At 47.8% G+C, this 20,720-nt stretch overlaps 1 protein-coding gene across 1 annotated transcript in view; it reads right to left on the bottom strand.

The window, feature by feature from the left end:
- ctc1 (CTS telomere maintenance complex component 1) overlaps positions 1-20,720 on the bottom strand; it is a 62,803-nt gene that overhangs the window by 11,887 nt on the left and 30,196 nt on the right. Inside the window, exons 2-5 of the mRNA XM_031832696.1 lie at positions 7,442-7,531; positions 5,964-6,101; positions 4,577-4,623; positions 260-351 (exon numbers count right to left, since the gene is read on the bottom strand). Of these exons, the coding sequence (XP_031688556.1) occupies positions 260-351; positions 4,577-4,623; positions 5,964-6,101; positions 7,442-7,531 (367 nt within the window). The remainder of the gene's footprint in view (positions 1-259; positions 352-4,576; positions 4,624-5,963; positions 6,102-7,441; positions 7,532-20,720) is intronic.

Raw genomic sequence — 20,720 nt, 5'->3', positions numbered from 1 at the left:
GTCCTACCTCTCTGTGCAGGAGTGTTTGTGGTCGTACCTCTCTGTGTAGGGGTGTGTCTCGTACCTCTCTGTGCAGGAGTGTGTCTCGTACCTCTCTGTGTAGGGGTGTGTCTCGTACCTCTCTGTGTAGGGGTGTGTCTCGTACCTCTCTGTGCAGGAGTGTGTGTGGTCGTACCTCTCTGTGTAGGGGTGTGTCTCGTACCTCTCTGTGTAGGGGTGTGTCTCGTACCTCTCTGTGTAGGGGTGTGTGTGGTCATACCTCTCTGTGTAGGAGTGTGTGTGGTCGTTCCTCTCTGTAGGGTGATCCTCTGGGATATGACTCCATGGAACGACACCAGATCCACCCCACTGCTACAACACAGAGAGAGGTGATGATGGAGGCCTACCTGGTTTGCCCGACCGCTTAGTCAGGTAACTAGTCTTCCCCAAGCTCTGATGCTGCTGATGGTCATTAGTAGTCTACCAAACTTACTGCCTGGTATTCAGCGCTCTATTGTCCCTCTAATCACAACAACATACAGGAACTCAAGTCATTCTGCTCACCCAACCTAGAATTCCTTACACTCAATTGCCGGTCATTTCACCTACCAAGATAATTCCTGTCAATTAGTCACAGCTGTGTACATTCCCCCTCAAGCAGAGACCAAGACGGCTCTCAAGGAACGTCATTGGACTATGTAAACTGGAAACCACATATCCTGAGGCTGCATTTATTGTAGCTGGGGATTTTAACAAAGCAAATTTGAGAAAAAGGCTCCCTAAATTCTATCAGCATATTGACAGTAGTACTAAAACACTGGATCACTGCTTCTCTAACTTCCGTGATACAAGACCCTCCCTCGCCCTCCCTTCGGCAAATAGGACCGCGACTCCATCTTGCTCCTACCGTCCTATAGGCAGAAACTCGAACAGGATGTACCAGTGACAAGAACCATTCAACGCTGGTCCGACCAATCGGAAGCCACGCTTCAAGATTGTTTTGATCACGCGGACAGGAATATGTTCCAGTCGGCCTCAGAGAACAACATCGACTTGTACTCACTCAGTTGTACACACTGTGACTATTAAAACCTGCCCTAACCAGAAACTGTGGATAGATGGCGGCATTCGCACAAAACTGAAAGCGCGATCCACCGCATTTAACCATGGAAAGAGGTCTGGGAATATGGCTGAATATAAACAGTGTAGTTATTCCCTCTGCAAGGCAATCGAACAAGAGAAATTCCAGTACAGGGAGGTGGAGTCGTAATTCAACGGCTCAGACACGAGACGTATGTGGCAGAGTCTACAGGAAATCAAGGAATACAAAAACCGCCACGTCATGGACACCGGCGTCACGCTTCCAGACAAACTAAACACCTTCTTTTCCCGCTTCGAGGATAAAACAGTGGCACCGTCGCGGCCCATTAACAAGGACTGCCACCCCCCATCCTTCTCCGTGGCCGACGTGAGTGAAACATTTAAACATGTTAACCCTCGCAAGGCTGCTGGCCCAGATGGCATCTCCATAGCTGCGTCCTCAGAGCATACGCAGACCAGCTTGGCTGGTGTGTTTCCAGACATATTCAATCTCTCCCAGTCTGTTGTCCCCACATGCTTCAAGATGGCTGCCATTGTTCCTGTACCCAAGAAGGCAAAGGTAACTGAACTAAATGACTATCGCCCCGTAGCACTCACTTCTGTCATAATGAAGTGCTTTGAGAGGCTAGTCAAGGATCATATCACCTCCACCTTACCTGACACCCTAGACCCACTTCAGTTTGCATACCGCCCCAACAGGTCCACAGACGACGCAATCGCCATCACACTGCCCTACCCCATCTGGACAAGAGGAATACCTATGTAAGAATGCTGTTCATTAACAACATCTCAGCATTCAACACCATAGTACCCTCCAAACTCGACATTAAACTGGAGGCCTTGGGACTCAACCCCGCCCTGTGTAGTTGGGTCCTGGACTTCCTGACGGGCCACCCCCAGGTGGTGACGGTAGGAAACAACATCTCCATTTTGCTGACCCTCAACACTGGGGCCCCACAAGGGTGCGTGCTCAGCCCCCTCCTGTTCACCCATGACTGTGTGGCCATGCACTCCTCCGACTCAATCATCAAGTTTGCAGACGACACAACAGTAGTGGGCTTGATTACCAACAACGGCGAGACGGCCTACAGGGAGGAGGTGAGGGCCGCTCTGTTCTACTGTTCACTCGTCGTCCAATCAAAATGTAGTTCAGAACATTAGTGTTTGATTTTAGTGTGAATATAGAAGTTTGTTATCATGTGTAGTGGAAAGCAAGACTTTTTGTTGATGATCAGACTGGAAATTGCTTCATGTGAGGGCACTCGGAGTGTGGTGTCAGGAAAACAACCTCTCACTCAGCATCAACAAAACAAAGGAGATGATCGTGGACTTCAGGAAACAGTAGAGGGAGCAACCACATCGACAGGACAGTAATGGAGAAGGTGGAAAGTTAAGTTCCTCGGGCGTACACATCACGGACAAACTGAATTGGTCCACCCACACAGACAGCGTGGTGAAGAAGGGGCAACAGCGCCTCTTCAACCTCAGGAGGATGAAGAAATTTGGCTTGTCACCTAAAACCCTCACAAACCTTTACAGATGCACTATCAAGAGCATCCTGTCGGACTGTATCACCGTCTGGTACGGCAACTGCACCACCCTTGAACACAAGGCTCTCCAGAGGGTGGTGCGCTCTGCACAACGCATCACCGGGGGCAAACTACCTGCCCTCCAGAACACCTACAAAAAACACCCGAGCCACTGCCTGTTCACCCCACTATCATCCAGAAGGTGAGGTCAGTACAGATGCATCAAAGCTGTGACCGAGAGACTGAAAAACAGCTTTTATCTCAAGGCCATCAGACTGTTAAACAGCCACCACTAACATTGAGAGGCTGCTGCCTACATAGAGACTCATATCACTGGCCACTTTAATAAATGGATCACTAGCCACATTAAACAATTTCATTTTAATACTGTTTACATATCTTACATTACTCATCTCATATGTACATACTGTATTTTATACCATCTACTGCATCTTGTCTATGCCGCTCGGCCATCGCTCATCCATATACTTATATGCACATATTCTCATTCACCCCTTTAGATTTGTGTGTATTAGGTAGTTGTTGGGAATTGTTAGATATTACTGCACTGTTGGAACAGAAAGCACAAGCATTTCGCTAAACTCACAATAACACCTGCTAACCATGTGACCAATAACATCAGCTAACCATGTGTAGCCAATAACATCTGCTAACCATGTAACCAATAACATCTGCTAACCATGTGTAGCCAATAACATCAGTTAACCATGTGATCAATAACATCAGCTAACCATGTGACCAATAACATCAGCTAACCATGTGTAGCCAATAACATCAGCTAACCATGTGTAGCCGATAACATCTGCTAACCATGTAACCAATAACATCAGCTAACCATGTGTAGCCAATAACATCAGCTAACCATGTGACCATTAACATCAGCTAACCATGTGTAGCCAATAACATCAGCTAACCATGTGTAGCCAATAACATCTGCTAACCATGTAACCAATAACATCTGATAACCATGTGTAGCCAATAACATCTGATAACCATGTGTAGCCAATAACATCAGCTAACCATATAGCCAATAACATCTGCTAACCATGTGTAGTCAATAACATCTGCTAACCATGTGTAGCCAATAACATCTGCTAACCATGTGTAGCCAATAACATCTGCTAACCATGTGTAGCCAATAACATCTGCTAACCATGTGTAGCCAATAACATCTGATAACCATGTGTAGCCAATAACATCTGATAACCATGTGTAGCCAATAACATCTGCTAACCATGTGTAGCCAATAACATCTGCTAACCATGTGTAACCAATAACATTTGCTAACAATGTGACCAATAACATCAGCTAACCATGTGTAGCCAATAACATCTGCTAACCATGTGACCAATAACATCAGCTAACCATGTAACCAATAACATCTGCTAACCATGTAGCCAATAACATCTGCTAACCATGTAGCCAATAACATCTGCTAACCATGTGACCAATGACATCTGCTAACCATATAGCCAATAACATCTGCTAACCATGTGACCAATAACATCTGCTAACCATGTGACCAATAACATCTGCTAACCATGTGACCAATGACATCTGCTAACCATGTAGCCAATAACATCTGCTAACCATGTGACCAATAACATCTGATAACCATGTGTAGCCAATAACATCTGCTAACCATGTAGCCAATAACATCTGCTAACCATGTGACCAATAACATCTGATAACCATGTGTAGCCAATAACATCAGCTAACCATATAGCCAATAACATCTGCTAACCATGTAGCCAATAACATCTGCTAACCATGTAGCCAATAACATCTGCTAACCATGTAGCCAATAACATCTGCTAACCATGTAGCCAATAACATCTGCTAACCATGTGTAGCCAATAACATCTGATAACCATGTAGCCAATAACATCTGATAACCATGTGTAGCCAATAACATTTGATTTGAATGTGTAGATTTGTTTTCTTACCTGCAGTCTAGGACCTCAGCCACAGACATGACCTTCTGAGAAACAAACTGGAGGAGAGAGATCAGGGGTTAGAGGTCAGAGTTTAACTGGAGAGAGGTCAGGGTTTAGAGGTCAGGGTTTAACTGGAGGAGAGAGAGGTCTGGGGTTAACTGGAGGAGAGAGAGGTCAGGGTTTAGAGGTCAGGGTTTAACTGGAGGAGAGAGAGGTCAGGGGTTAACTGGAGGAGAGAGAGGTCAGGGGTTAACTGGAGAAGAGAGAGGTCAGGGTTTAGAGTTCAGGGTTTATAGGTCCGGGTTTAGAGGTCAGGGTTTAACTGGAGGAGAGAGGTCAGGGTTTAGAGGTCAGGGTTTAACTGGAGGAGAGGGAGGTCAGGGGTTAACTGAAGGAGAGAGAGGTCAGGGTTTAGAGGTCAGGGGTTAACTGGAGGAGAGAGAGGTCAGGGTGTAGAGGTCAGGGGTTAACTGGAGGAGAGAGTGGTCAGGGTTTAGGGGTCAGGGTTTAACTGGAGGAGAGAGAGGTCAGGGTGTAGAGGTCAGAGTTTAACTGGAGGAGAGAGAGGTCAGGGTGTAGAGGTCAGGTATTACAGTTAGTGATAACTTCAAGGCCGGGGTGTGTTAATTGAACATTTTTCCTACGTTGCGTGACGGTTTGCACTGAAGAACACGTTTCCCCAAAACGGTGCACAACATTCTTCAACAGACCAAGTTTGGTGGGTGTGGCCTGGGTGTGTGGGGTGTGGCCTGATCAGGCACAGACAGGGTTCTACTAGTTTGGTAACTACTGGTAACATGTATAAAGTATTTCAGATAGGACTAGTCTGGGTAACTATTGGCTACAGTATTTCAGACAGGACTAGTTTGGGTAACTATTGGCTACAGTATTTCAAACAGGACTAGTCTGGGTAACTAATGGCTACAGTATTTCAGACAGGACTAGTTTGGGTAACTATTGGCTACAGTATTTCAAACAGGACTAGTCTGGGTAACTACATGTCTACAGTATTTCAAACAGGACTAGTCTGGGTAACTACTGGCTACAGTATTTCAGTCAGGACTAGTCTGGGTAACTACTGGCTACAGTATTTCAGTCAGGACTAGTCTGGGTAACTACTGGCTACAGTATTTCAGTCAGGACTAGTCTGGTGGTTATATGTCTGGTGGTTATATGTCAGAAAGGACTCATCAGAATGGGTTGCTTTCCTCTCTTGGAATAATAGCTCAACCAGGCTGTAACCATGGTTGGGGGGGGGGGGGGGGGGGGGGACAAAAGGTCTGTGCATGGCCCTGGCCCTGATCAATATGTTTGTGACCATAAGGAATCACAAAACACTTTCTTTTTAATTAAAAGTGGCGCACCGCTGAGTCCTGCTGAACGCAGCCTGGCTCACCTGGGAGTAGGGCGTGGTCAGGAGTGGGTGGGTCAGGGTGTGGATCCTCCAATCAGAGCGCACAAGGAGGGAGGGGTTCGTATGGAGCACTACACCACTCCTCCCAGCAACACGACAGCCAATCAGAACACTGGGATCCTGAGTGACAGGAACACAGGCCAATCAGGCAGTAAAACACTCCACGTAACAAAAAGCTTTACTAGATCAAAAGAAAACAACCCAAGTCTTCTGGTTTATTAATTCGGCCATTTTGAAATTACCACACATAAAACTGGAAAAAGCCATACATACACATGAGTTAAATAATGGAGGATAACACACAACAAAGTCTGGGACTTATTTCCATTGTGGTCCTCTTGAGACAAGATCCAAAACGGTATGACAGAGAAGTCAAAAACCTTGTGTAGAAGAGAGGGATGGAGGGAGACATGGAGAGGAGGATGAGGGAGGGAGACAGAGAGAGGGGGGTGGAGAGAGGGAGACAGAGCGAGGGGGATGGAGAGAGGGAGACAGAGCGAGGGGGATGGAGAGAGGGAGACAGAGAGAGGGAGACAGAGCGAGGGGGATGGAGGGAGACATGGAGAGGGGGATGAGGGAGGGAGACAGGGCGAGGGGAATGGAGGGAGGGAGACAGAGCGAGGGGGATGGAGAGAGGGAGACAGAGCGAGGGGGGTGGAGAGAGGGAGACAGAGCGAGGGGGGTGGAGAGAGGGAGACAGAGCGAGGGGGATGGAGGGAGACATGGAGAGGGGGGTGGAGAGAGGGAGACAGAGCGAGGGGGATGGAGGGAGACATGGAGAGGGGGATGAGGGAGGGAGACAGAGCGAGGGGGGTGGAGGGAGGGAGACAGAGCGAGGGGGGTGGAGGTAGGGAGACAGAGCGAGGGGGGTGGAGGGAGGGAGACAGAGCGAGGAGGGTGGATGGAGGGAGACAGGGCGAGGGGGATGGAGGGAGGGAGGGAGACAGAGCGAGGGGGGTGGATGGAGGGAGACAGGGCGAGGGGGATGGAGGGAGGGAGACAGAGCGAGGGGGGTGGATGGAGGGAGACAGGGCGAGGGGGATGGAGGGAGGGAGACAGAGCGAGGGGGGTGGATGGAGGGAGACAGGGCGAGGGGGATGGAGGGAGGGAGACAGAGCGAGGGGGGTGGATGGAGGGAGACAGGGCGAGGGGGATGGAGGGAGGGAGACAGGGCGAGGGGGATGGAGGGAGGGAGACAGAGCGAGGGGGTGGAGGGAGGGAGACAGAGCGAGGGGGGTGGAGGGAGACAGAGCGAGGGGGGTGGAGGGAGGGAGACAGAGCGAGCGGGGTGGAGGGAGGGAGACAGAGCGATGGAGGGAGACAGAGCGAGGAATGAGGGAGGGATAGAGAGACAGAGAGAGAGGGATGGAGGGAGACAGAGAGAGAGAGGGATGGAGGGAGACAGAGAGAGAGGGATGGAGGGAGACAGAGAGAGAGGGATGGAGGGAGGGATAGAGTACCTGGGTGTTTGGAGCGATGAGTCTGTAGAAAGATCCAGCCTGGATCAGAGGAAACCAGCGTACTGATGACCTCACAAACAACAGCTCTACCTGAGTAAGGGAGACAGAAACAGAGCGAGAGGGAGACAGACACCAGAGGGAGACAGACACCAGAGGGAGACAGAAACAGAGCGAGAGGGAGACAGACACCAGAGGGAGACAGACACCAGAGGGAGACAGACACCAGAGGGAGACAGACACCAGAGGGAGACAGACACCAGAGGGAGACAGAAACAGAGCGAGAGGGAGACAGACACCAGAGGGAGACAGACACCAGAGGGAGACAGAGTGAGAGGGAGACAGAGTGAGAGGGAGACAGAGTGAGAGGGAGACAGAGAGAGAGGTCATGATCAGCTGAGCTCCTGCATTTTTCAACATGTTCATAAAAAAAAAAATGATTTAGAGTTAGATGAACTTGGATTTTTTTGTCAGGAACATTTACAGGATACTACCCTCCACAACATAACCTTCACTATGTCACCAGGACATATACAGGATACTACCCTCTACAACACTATGTCACCAGGACATATACAGGATACTACCCTCTACAACACTATGTCACCAGGACATATACAGGATACTACCCTCCACAACATAACCTTCACTATGTCACCAGGACATATACAGGATACTACCCTCTACAACACTATGTCACCAGGACATATACAGGATACTACCCTCTACAACACTATGTCACCAGGACATATACAGGATACTACCCTCTAAAACACTATGTCACCAGGACATATACAGGATACTACCCTCTACAACACTATGTCACCAGGACATATACAGGATACTACCCTCTACAACACTATGTCACCAGGACATATACAGGACACTACCCTCTACAACACTATGTCACCAGGACATATACAGGATACTACCCTCTACAACACTATGTCACCAGGACATATACAGGATACTACCCTCTAAAACACTATGTCACCAGGACATATACAGGATACTACCCTCTACAACACTATGTCACCAGGACATATACAGGATACTACCCTCTACAACACTATGTCACCAGGACATATACAGGATACTACCCTCTACAACACTATGTCACCAGGACATATACAGGATACTACCCTCTACAACACTATGTCACCAGGACATATACAGGATACTACCCTCTAAAACAGTATGTCACCAGGACATATACAGGATACTACCCTCTACAACACTATGTCACCAGGACATATACAGGATACTACCCTCTACAACACTATGTCACCAGGACATATACAGGATACTACCCTCTACAACACTATGTCACCAGGACATATACAGGATACTACCCTCTACAACACTATGTCACCAGGACATATACAGGATACTACCCTCTAAAACACTATGTCACCAGGACATATACAGGATACTACCCTCTACAACACTATGTCACCAGGACATATACAGGATACTACCCTCTACAACACTATGTCACCAGGACATATACAGGATACTACCCTCTACAACACTATGTCACCAGGACATATACAGGATACTACCCTCTACAACACTATGTCACCAGGACATATACAGGATACTACCCTCTACAACACTATGTCACCAGGACATATACAGGATACTACCCTCTACAACACTATGTCACCAGGACATATACAGGACACTACCCTCTACAACACTATGTCACCAGGACATATACAGGATACTACCCTCTACAACACTATGTCACCAGGACATATACAGGATACTACCCTCTACAACACTATGTCACCAGGACATATACAGGATACTACCCTCTACAACACTATGTCACCAGGACATATACAGGATACTACCCTCTACAACACTATGTCACCAGGGCATATACAGGATACTACCCTCTACAACACTATGTCACCAGGACATATACAGGATACTACCCTCTACAACACTAAAAACCATCAAAACTCAAAACCTGATTTTGGATGGAATTACCTGGAAGGGTGATTAGGGTTAAGACAAGAGGCTTAAAACGACCAAATATTATTATTCTAAACATATACAGCAAATGCTCTGGGAAACAGAAACCTGAAATCACCATCCAACCTGGAACCTGAAAACACCATCCAACCTGGAACTGAAAACACCATCCAACCTGGAACTGAAAACACCATCCAACCTGGAACTGAAATCACCATCCAACCTGGAACTGAAAACACCATCCAACCTGGAACTGAAAACACCATCCAACTTAGAACTGAAATCACCATCCAACCTGGAACTGAAAACACCATCCAACCTGGAACTGAAATCACCATCCAACCTGGAACCTGAAATCACCATCCAACCTGGAACCTGAAATCACCATCCAACCTGGAACCTGAAATCACCATCCAACCTGAAACTGAAAACACCATCCAACCTGGAACTGAAATCACCATCCAACCTGGAACCTGAAATCACCATTCAACCTGGAACTGAAATCACCATCCAACCTGGAACCTGAAATCACCATCCAACCTGGAACTGAAAACACCATTCAACCTGGAACTGAAAACACCATCCAACCTGGAACTGAAAACACCATCCAACCTGGAACTGAAAACACCATCCAACCTGGAACCTGAAATCACCATCCAACCTGGAACCTGAAAACACCATCCATACTGGAACTGAAAACACCATCCATACTGGAACTGAGTCAGTAATGTTTAGTCTGAAACTATATTTAATTTCCAAAAGCCAAGAAGAAAAATACATGACAATACTTTACAAGTCAATGGAGAGGTGTCCTTTAGCCCAACAATGGCAGGAGAGTCGAACAGTTTACCCCACCCAAATGGAGAGGTGTCCTTTAGCCCAACAATGGCAGGAGAGTCGAACAGTTTACCCCACCCAAATGGAGAGGTGTCCTTTAGCCCAACAATGGCAGGAGAGTCGAACAGTTTACCCCACCCAAATGGAGAGGTGTCCTTTAGCCCAACAATGGCAGGAGAGTCGAACAGTTTACCCCACCCAAATGGAGAGGTGTCCTTTAGCCCAACAATGGCAGGAGAGTCGAACAGTTTACCCCACCCAAATGGAGAGGTGTCCTTTAGCCCAACAATGGCAGGAGAGTCGAACAGTTTACCCCACCCAAATGGAGAGGTGTCCTTTAGCCCAACAATGGCAGGAGAGTCGAACAGTTTACCCCACCCAAATGGAGAGGTGTCCTTTAGCCCAACAATGGCAGGAGAGTCGAACAGTTTACCCCACCCAAATGGAGAGGTGTCCTTTAGCCCAACAATGGCAGGAGAGTCGAACACTTTACCCCACCCAAATGGAGAGGTGTCCTTTAGCCCAACAATGGCAGGAGAGTCGAACAGTTTACCCCACCCAAATGGAGAGGTGTCCTTTAGCCCAACAATGGCAGGAGAGTCGAACAGTTTACCCCACCCAAATGGAGAGGTGTCCTTTAGCCCAACAATGGCAGGAGAGTCGAACAGTTTACCCCACCCAAATGGAGAGGTGTCCTTTAGCCCAACAATGGCAGGAGAGTCGAACAGTTTACCCCACCCAAATGGAGAGGTGTCCTTTAGCCCAACAATGGCAGGAGAGTCGAACACTTTACCCCACCCAAATGGAGAGGTGTCCTTTAGCCCAACAATGGCAGGAGAGTCGAACAGTTTACCCCACCCAAATGGAGAGGTGTCCTTTAGCCCAACAATGGCAGGAGAGTCGAACAGTTTACCCCACCCAAATGGAGAGGTGTCCTTTAGCCCAACAATGGCAGGAGAGTCGAACAGTTTACCCCACCCAAATGGAGAGGTGTCCTTTAGCCCAACAATGGCAGGAGAGTCGAACAGTTTACCCCACCCAAATGGAGAGGTGTCCTTTAGCCCAACAATGGCAGGCTATATTAACCAGACCATCCCCCTGGTACAGTGCTATATTAACCAGACCATCCCCTGGCACAGTGCTATATTAACCAGACCATCCCCTGGCACAGTGCTATATTAACCAGACCATCCCCTGGCACAGTGCTATATTAACCAGACCATCCCCTGGTACAGTGCTATATTAACCAGACCATCCCCTGGTACAGTGCTATATTAACCAGACCATCCCCTGGTACAGTGCTATATTAACCAGACCATCCCCTGACACAGTGCTATATTAACCAGACCATCCCCTGGTACAGTACTATATTAACCAGACCATCCCCTGGTACAGTGCTATATTAACCAGACCATCCCCTGGTATGGTACAGTGCTATATTAACCAGACCATCCCCTGGTATGGTACAGTGCTATATTAACCAGACCATCCCCTGGTATGGTACAGTGCTATATTAACCAGACCATCCCCTGGTACAGTGCTATATTAACCAGACCATCCCCTGGTACAGTGCTATATTAACCAGACCATCCCCTGACACAGTGCTATATTACCAGACCATCCCCTGGCACAGTGCTATATTAACCAGACCATCCCCTGGCACAGTGCTATATTAACCAGACCATCCCCTGGTACAGTGCTATATTAACCAGACCATCCCCTGACACAGTGCTATATTAACCAGACCATCCCCTGGTACAGTGCTATATTAACCAAGACCATCCCCTGGTACAAAATTAGCCAGTGCCCTACTATTAACCAGACATCCCCTGGCACAGTGGCTATTTAACCAGACCATCCCCTGGCACAGTGCTATATTAACCAGACCATCCCCTGACACAGTGCTATATTAACCAGACCATCCCCTGGTACAGTGCTATATTAACCAGACCATCCCCTGGTACAGTGCTATATTAACCAGACCATCCCCTGGTACAGTGCTATATAACCAGACCATCCCCTGGTACAGTGCTATATTAACCAGACCATCCCCTGGTACAGTGCTATATTAACCAGACCATCCCCTGGTACAGTGCTATATTAACCAGACCCATCCCCTGGTACAGTGCTATATTAACCATACCATCCCCTGGTACAGTGCTATATTAACCAGACCATCCCCTGGTACAGTGCTATATTAACCAGACCATCCCCTGGTACAGTGCTATATTAACCAGACCCTCCCCTGGTACAGTGCTATATTAACCAGACCATCCCCTGGTACAGTGCTATATTAACCAGACCATCCCCTGGTACAGTGCTATATTAACCAGACCATCCCTGGTACAGTGCTATATTAACCTAGACCATCCCCTGGTACAGTGCTATATTAACCAGACCATCCCCTGGACAGTGCTATATTAACCAGTACCATCCCTGGCACAGTGCTATATTAACCAGACCATCCCCTGGTATGGTACAGTGGCTATATTAACCAGACCATCCCCTGGTACAGTGCTATATTAACCAGACCATCCCCTGGTACAGTGTTATATTAACCAGACCATCCCCTGGTACAGTGCTATATTAACCAGACCATCCCCTGGCACAGTGCTATATTAACCAGACCATCCCCTGGTACAGTGCTATGTTAACCAGACCATCCCCTGGTACAGTGCTATATTACCAGACCATCCCCTGGTACAGTGCTATATTACCAAGACCATCCCCTGGTACAGTGCTATATTAACCAGACCATCCCCTGGTACAGTGCTATATTAACCAGACCATCCCCTGGTACAGTGCTATTAACCAGACCATCCCCTGGCATGGCACAGTGCTATATTAACCAGACCATCCCCTGGTACAGTGCTATATTAACCAGACCATCCCCTGGTACAGTGCTATATTAACCAGACCATCCCCTGGTACAGTGCTATATTAACCAGACCATCCCCTGACACAGTGCTATATTAACCAGACCATCCCCTGGTACAGTGCTATATTAACCAGACCATCCCCTGACACAGTGCTATATTAACCAGACATCCCCTGGCACAGTGCTATATTAACCAGACCATCCCCTGGTACAGTGCTATAATTAACCGACCATCCCCTGGTACAGTGCTATATTAACCAGACCATCCCCTGGCATGGCACAGTGCTATATTAACCAGACCATCCCCTGGCATGGCACAGTGCTATATTACACAGACCATCCACTGGTACAGTGTTATATTAACCAGACCATCCCCTGGTACAGTGCTATATTAACCAGACCCATCCCCTGGCACAGTGCTATATTAACCAGACCATCCCCTGGTACAGTGCTATATTAACCAGACCATCCCTGGTACAGTGCTATATTAACCAGACCATCCCTGGCATGGCACAGTGCTATATTAACGCAGACCATCCACTGGTACAGTGTTATATTAACCAGACCATCCCCTGGGTACAGTGCTATATTAACCAGACCATCCCCTGGTACAGTGCTAATATTAACCAGACATCCCCTGGCACAGTGCTATATTAACCAGACCATCCCCTGGTACAGTGCATATTAACCAGACCATCCCCTGACACAGTGCTATATTAACCAGACCATCCCCTGGTACAGTGCTATATTAACCAGACCATCCCCTGGCACAGTGCTATATTAACCAGACCATCCCCTGGTACAGTGCTATATTAACCAGACCATCCCCTGGTACAGTGCTATATTAACCAGACCATCCCCTGGTACAGTGCTATATTAACCAGACCATCCCCTGGTACAGTGCTATATTAACCAGACCATCCCCTGGCACAGTGCTATATTAACCAGACCATCCCCTGGTACAGTGCTATATTAACCAGACCATCCCCTGGCACAGTGCTATATTAACCAGACCATCCCCTGGCACAGTGCTATATTAACCAGACCATCCCCTGGTATATTAACCAGACCATCCCCTGGTACAGTGCTATATTAACCAGACCATCCCCTGGTACAGTGCTATATTAACCAGACCATCCCCTGGCACAGTGCTATATTAACCAGACCATCCCCTGGTATATTAACCAGACCATCCCCTGGTACAGTGCTATATTAACCAGACCATCCCCTGGCACAGTGCTATATTAACCAGACCATCCCCTGGTATATTAACCAGACCATCCCCTGGCACAGTGCTATATTAACCAGACCATCCCCTGGCACAGTGCTATATTAACCAGACCATCCCCTGGTACAGTGCTATATTAACCAGACCATCCCCTGGTACAGTGCTATATTAACCAGACCATCCCCTGGCACAGTGCTATATTAACCAGACCATCCCCTGGTACAGTGCTATATTAACCAGACCATCCCCTGACACAGTGCTATATTAACCAGACCATCCCCTGGTACAGTGCTATATTAACCAGACCATCCCCTGGCACAGTGCTATATTAACCAGACCATCCCCTGGTACAGTGCTATATTAACCAGACCATCCCCTGGTACAGTGCTATATTAACCAGACCATCCCCTGGTACAGTGCTATATTAACCAGACCATCCCCTGGTACAGTGCTATATTAACCAGACCATCCCCTGGCACAGTGCTATATTAACCAGACCATCCCCTGGTACAGTGCTATATTAACCAGACCATCCCCTGGCACAGTGCTATATTAACCAGACCATCCCCTGGCACAGTGCTATATTAACCAGACCATCCCCTGGTATATTAACCAGACCATCCCCTGGTACAGTGCTATATTAACCAGACCATCCCCTGGTACAGTGCTATATTAACCAGACCATCCCCTGGCACAGTGCTATATTAACCAGACCATCCCCTGGTATATTAACCAGACCATCCCCTGGTACAGTGCTATATTAACCAGACCATCCCCTGGTACAGTGCTATATTAACCAGACCATCCCCTGGCACAGTGCTATATTAACCAGACCATCCCCTGGCACAGTGCTATATTAACCAGACCATCCCCTGGCACAGTGCTATATTAACCAGACCATCCCCTGGCACAGTGCTATATTAACCAGACCATCCCCTGGCACAGTGTTATATTAACCAGACCATCCCCTGGTACAGTGCTATATTAACCAGACCATCCCCTGGCACAGTGCTATATTAACCAGACCATCCCCTGGTACAGTGCTATATTAACCAGACCATCCCCTGGCACAGTGCTATATTAACCAGACCATCCCCTGGCACAGTGCTATATTAACCAGACCATCCCCTGGTACAGTGCTATATTAACCAGACCATCCCCTGGTACAGTGCTATATTAACCAGACCATCCCCTGACACAGTGCTATATTAACCAGACCATCCCCTGGTACAGTGCTATATTAACCAGACCATCCCCTGACACAGTGCTATATTAACCAGACCATCCCCTGACACAGTGCTATATTAACCAGACCATCCCCTGGTACAGTGTTATATTAACCAGACCATCCCCTGGTACAGTGCTATATTAACCAGACCATCCCCTGGTACAGTGCTATATTAACCAGACCATCCCCTGACACAGTGCTATATTAACCAGACCATCCCCTGGTACAGTGCTATATTAACCAGACCATCCCCTGGCACAGTGCTATATTAACCAGACCATCCCCTGGTATATTAACCAGACCATCCCCTGGTACAGTGCTATATTAACCAGACCATCCCCTGGCACAGTGCTATATTAACCAGACCATCCCCTGGTACAGTGCTATATTAACCAGACCATCCCCTGGCATGGCACAGTGCTATATTAACCAGACCATCCCCTGGTACAGTGCTATATTAACCAGACCATCCCCTGGTACAGTGCTATATTAACCAGACCATCCCCTGGTACAGTGCTATATTAACCAGACCATCCCCTGACACAGTGCTATATTAACCAGACCATCCCCTGACACAGTGCTATATTAACCAGACCATCCCCTGGTACAGTGCTATATTAACCAGACCATCCCCTGGTACAGTGCTATATTAACCAGACCATCCCCTGACACAGTGCTATATTAACCAGACCATCCCCTGGCACAGTGCTATATTAACCAGACCATCCCCTGGTACAGTGCTATATTAACCAGACCATCCCCTGGTACAGTGCTATATTAACCAGACCATCCCCTGGTACAGTGCTATATTAACCAGACCATCCCCTGGCATGGCACAGTGCTATATTAACCAGACCATCCACTGGTACAGTGTTATATTAACCAGACCATCCCCTGGTACAGTGCTATATTAACCAGACCATCCCCTGGCACAGTGCTATATTAACCAGACCATCCCCTGGTACAGTGCTATATTAACCAGACCATCCCCTGGTACAGTGCTATATTAACCAGACCATCCCCTGGCACACAGTGCTATATTAACCAGACCATCCCCTGGTACAGTGCTATATTAACCAGACCATCCCCTGGTACAGTGCTATATTAACCAGACCATCCCCTGGTACAGTGCTATATTAACCAGACCATCCCCTGGCACAGTGCTATATTAACCAGACCATCCCCTGGTACAGTGCTATATTAACCAGACCATCCCCTGACACAGTGCTATATTAACCAGACCATCCCCTGGTACAGTGCTATATTAACCAGACCATCCCCTGGCACAGTGCTATATTAACCAGACCATCCCCTGGTACAGTGCTATATTAACCAGACCATCCCCTGGTACAGTGCTATATTAACCAGACCATCCCCTGGTACAGTGCTATATTAACCAGACCATCCCCTGGTACAGTGCTATATTAACCAGACCATCCCCTGGCACAGTGCTATATTAACCAGACCATCCCCTGGTACAGTGCTATATTAACCAGACCATCCCCTGGCACAGTGCTATATTAACCAGACCATCCCCTGGCACAGTGCTATATTAACCAGACCATCCCCTGGTATATTAACCAGACCATCCCCTGGTACAGTGCTATATTAACCAGACCATCCCCTGGTACAGTGCTATATTAACCAGACCATCCCCTGGCACAGTGCTATATTAACCAGACCATCCCCTGGTATATTAACCAGACCATCCCCTGGTACAGTGCTATATTAACCAGACCATCCCCTGGTACAGTGCTATATTAACCAGACCATCCCCTGGCACAGTGCTATATTAACCAGACCATCCCCTGGCACAGTGCTATATTAACCAGACCATCCCCTGGCACAGTGTTATATTAACCAGACCATCCCCTGGCACAGTGCTATATTAACCAGACCATCCCCTGGTATATTAACCAGACCATCCCCTGGCACAGTGTTATATTAACCAGACCATCCCCTGGCACAGTGCTATATTAACCAGACCATCCCCTGGTACAGTGCTATATTAACCAGACCATCCCCTGGTACAGTGCTATATTAACCAGACCATCCCCTGGCACAGTGCTATATTAACCAGACCATCCCCTGGTACAGTGCTATATTAACCAGACCATCCCCTGACACAGTGCTATATTAACCAGACCATCCCCTGGTACAGTGCTATATTAACCAGACCATCCCCTGGCACAGTGCTATATTAACCAGACCATCCCCTGGTACAGTGCTATATTAACCAGACCATCCCCTGGTACAGTGCTATATTAACCAGACCATCCCCTGGTACAGTGCTATATTAACCAGACCATCCCCTGGTACAGTGCTATATTAACCAGACCATCCCCTGGCACAGTGCTATATTAACCAGACCATCCCCTGGTACAGTGCTATATTAACCAGACCATCCCCTGGCACAGTGCTATATTAACCAGACCATCCCCTGGCACAGTGCTATATTAACCAGACCATCCCCTGGTATATTAACCAGACCATCCCCTGGTACAGTGCTATATTAACCAGACCATCCCCTGGTACAGTGCTATATTAACCAGACCATCCCCTGGCACAGTGCTATATTAACCAGACCATCCCCTGGTATATTAACCAGACCATCCCCTGGTACAGTGCTATATTAACCAGACCATCCCCTGGTACAGTGCTATATTAACCAGACCATCCCCTGGCACAGTGCTATATTAACCAGACCATCCCCTGGCACAGTGCTATATTAACCAGACCATCCCCTGGCACAGTGCTATATTAACCAGACCATCCCCTGGCACAGTGCTATATTAACCAGACCATCCCCTGGTACAGTGCTATATTAACCAGACCATCCCCTGGCACAGTGCTATATTAACCAGACCATCCCCTGGCACAGTGCTATATTAACCAGACCATCCCCTGGTACAGTGCTATATTAACCAGACCATCCCCTGGTACAGTGCTATATTAACCAGACCATCCCCTGGTACAGTGCTATATTAACCAGACCATCCCCTGGCACAGTGCTATATTAACCAGACCATCCCCTGGTACAGTGCTATATTAACCAGACCATCCCCTGACACAGTGCTATATTAACCAGACCATCCCCTGGTACAGTGCTATATTAACCAGACCATCCCCTGACACAGTGCTATATTAACCAGACCATCCCCTGGTACAGTGCTATATTAACCAGACCATCCCCTGGCACAGTGCTATATTAACCAGACCATCCCCTGGTATATTAACCAGACCATCCCCTGGTACAGTGCTATATTAACCAGACCATCCCCTGGCACAGTGCTATATTAACCAGACCATCCCCTGGCACAGTGCTATATTAACCAGACCATCCCCTGGTACAGTGCTATATTAACCAGACCATCCCCTGGCACAGTGCTATATTAACCAGACCATCCCCTGGTACAGTGCTATATTAACCAGACCATCCCCTGGTACAGTGCTATATTAACCAGACCATCCCCTGGCACAGTGCTATATTAACCAGACCATCCCCTGGTACAGTGCTATATTAACCAGACCATCCCCTGGTACAGTGCTATATTAACCAGACCATCCCCTGGTACAGTGCTATATTAACCAGACCATCCCCTGACACAGTGCTATATTAACCAGACCATCCCCTGGTACAGTGCTATATTAACCAGACCATCCCCTGACACAGTGCTATATTAACCAGACCATCCCCTGGTACAGTGCTATATTAACCAGACCATCCCCTGGTACAGTGCTATATTAACCAGACCATCCCCTGGTACAGTGCTATATTAACCAGACCATCCCCTGGTACAGTGCTATATTAACCAGACCATCCCCTGACACAGTGCTATATTAACCAGACCATCCCCTGGTACAGTGCTATATTAACCAGACCATCCCCTGGTACAGTGCTATATTAACCAGACCATCCCCTGGTACAGTGCTATATTAACCAGACCATCCCCTGGTACAGTGCTATATTAACCAGACCATCCCCTGGTACAGTGCTATATTAACCAGACCATCCCCTGGTACAGTGCTATATTAACCAGACCATCCCCTGGTACAGTGCTATATTAACCAGACCATCCCCTGACACAGTGCTATATTAACCAGACCATCCCCTGGTACAGTGCTATATTAACCAGACCATCCCCTGGTACAGTGCTATATTAACCAGACCATCCCCTGGTACAGTGCTATATTAACCAGACCATCCCCTGGTACAGTGCTATATTAACCAGACCATCCCCTGGTACAGTGCTATATTAACCAGACCATCCCCTGGTACAGTGCTATATTAACCAGACCATCCCCTGGTACAGTGCTATATTAACCAGACCATCCCCTGGTACAGTGCTATATTAACCAGACCATCCCCTGGTACAGTGCTATATTAACCAGACCATCCCCTGGTACAGTGCTATATTAACCAGACCATCCCCTGGTACAGTGCTATATTAACCAGACCATCCCCTGGCACAGTGCTATATTAACCAGACCATCCCCTGGTACAGTGCTATATTAACCAGACCATCCCCTGACACAGTGCTATATTAACCAGACCATCCCCTGGTACAGTGCTATATTAACCAGACCATCCCCTGGTACAGTGCTATATTAACCAGACCATCCCCTGGTACAGTGCTATATTAACCAGACCATCCCCTGGTACAGTGCTATATTAACCAGACCATCCCCTGGTACAGTGCTATATTAACCAGACCATCCCCTGGCACAGTGCTATATTAACCAGACCATCCCCTGGTACAGTGCTATATTAACCAGACCATCCCCTGGCACAGTGCTATATTAACCAGACCATCCCCTGGCACAGTGCTATATTAACCAGACCATCCCCTGGTACAGTATATTAACCAGACCATCCCCTGGTACAGTGCTATATTAACCAGACCATCCCCTGGTACAGTGCTATATTAACCAGACCATCCCCTGGTACAGTGCTATATTAACCAGACCATCCCCTGGTACAGTGCTATATTAACCAGACCATCCCCTGGCACAGTGCTATATTAACCAGACCATCCCCTGGTACAGTGCTATATTAACCAGACCATCCCCTGGCACAGTGCTATATTAACCAGACCATCCCCTGGTACAGTGCTATATTAACCAGACCATC

The sequence above is a fragment of the Oncorhynchus kisutch genome, linkage group LG9, assembly GCF_002021735.2.
Source record: "Oncorhynchus kisutch isolate 150728-3 linkage group LG9, Okis_V2, whole genome shotgun sequence".
NCBI lineage: Eukaryota > Metazoa > Chordata > Actinopteri > Salmoniformes > Salmonidae > Oncorhynchus > Oncorhynchus kisutch.
Note: the sequence above shows the minus strand (reverse complement) of the source record. Positions and strands in the feature narration are given on the sequence as shown.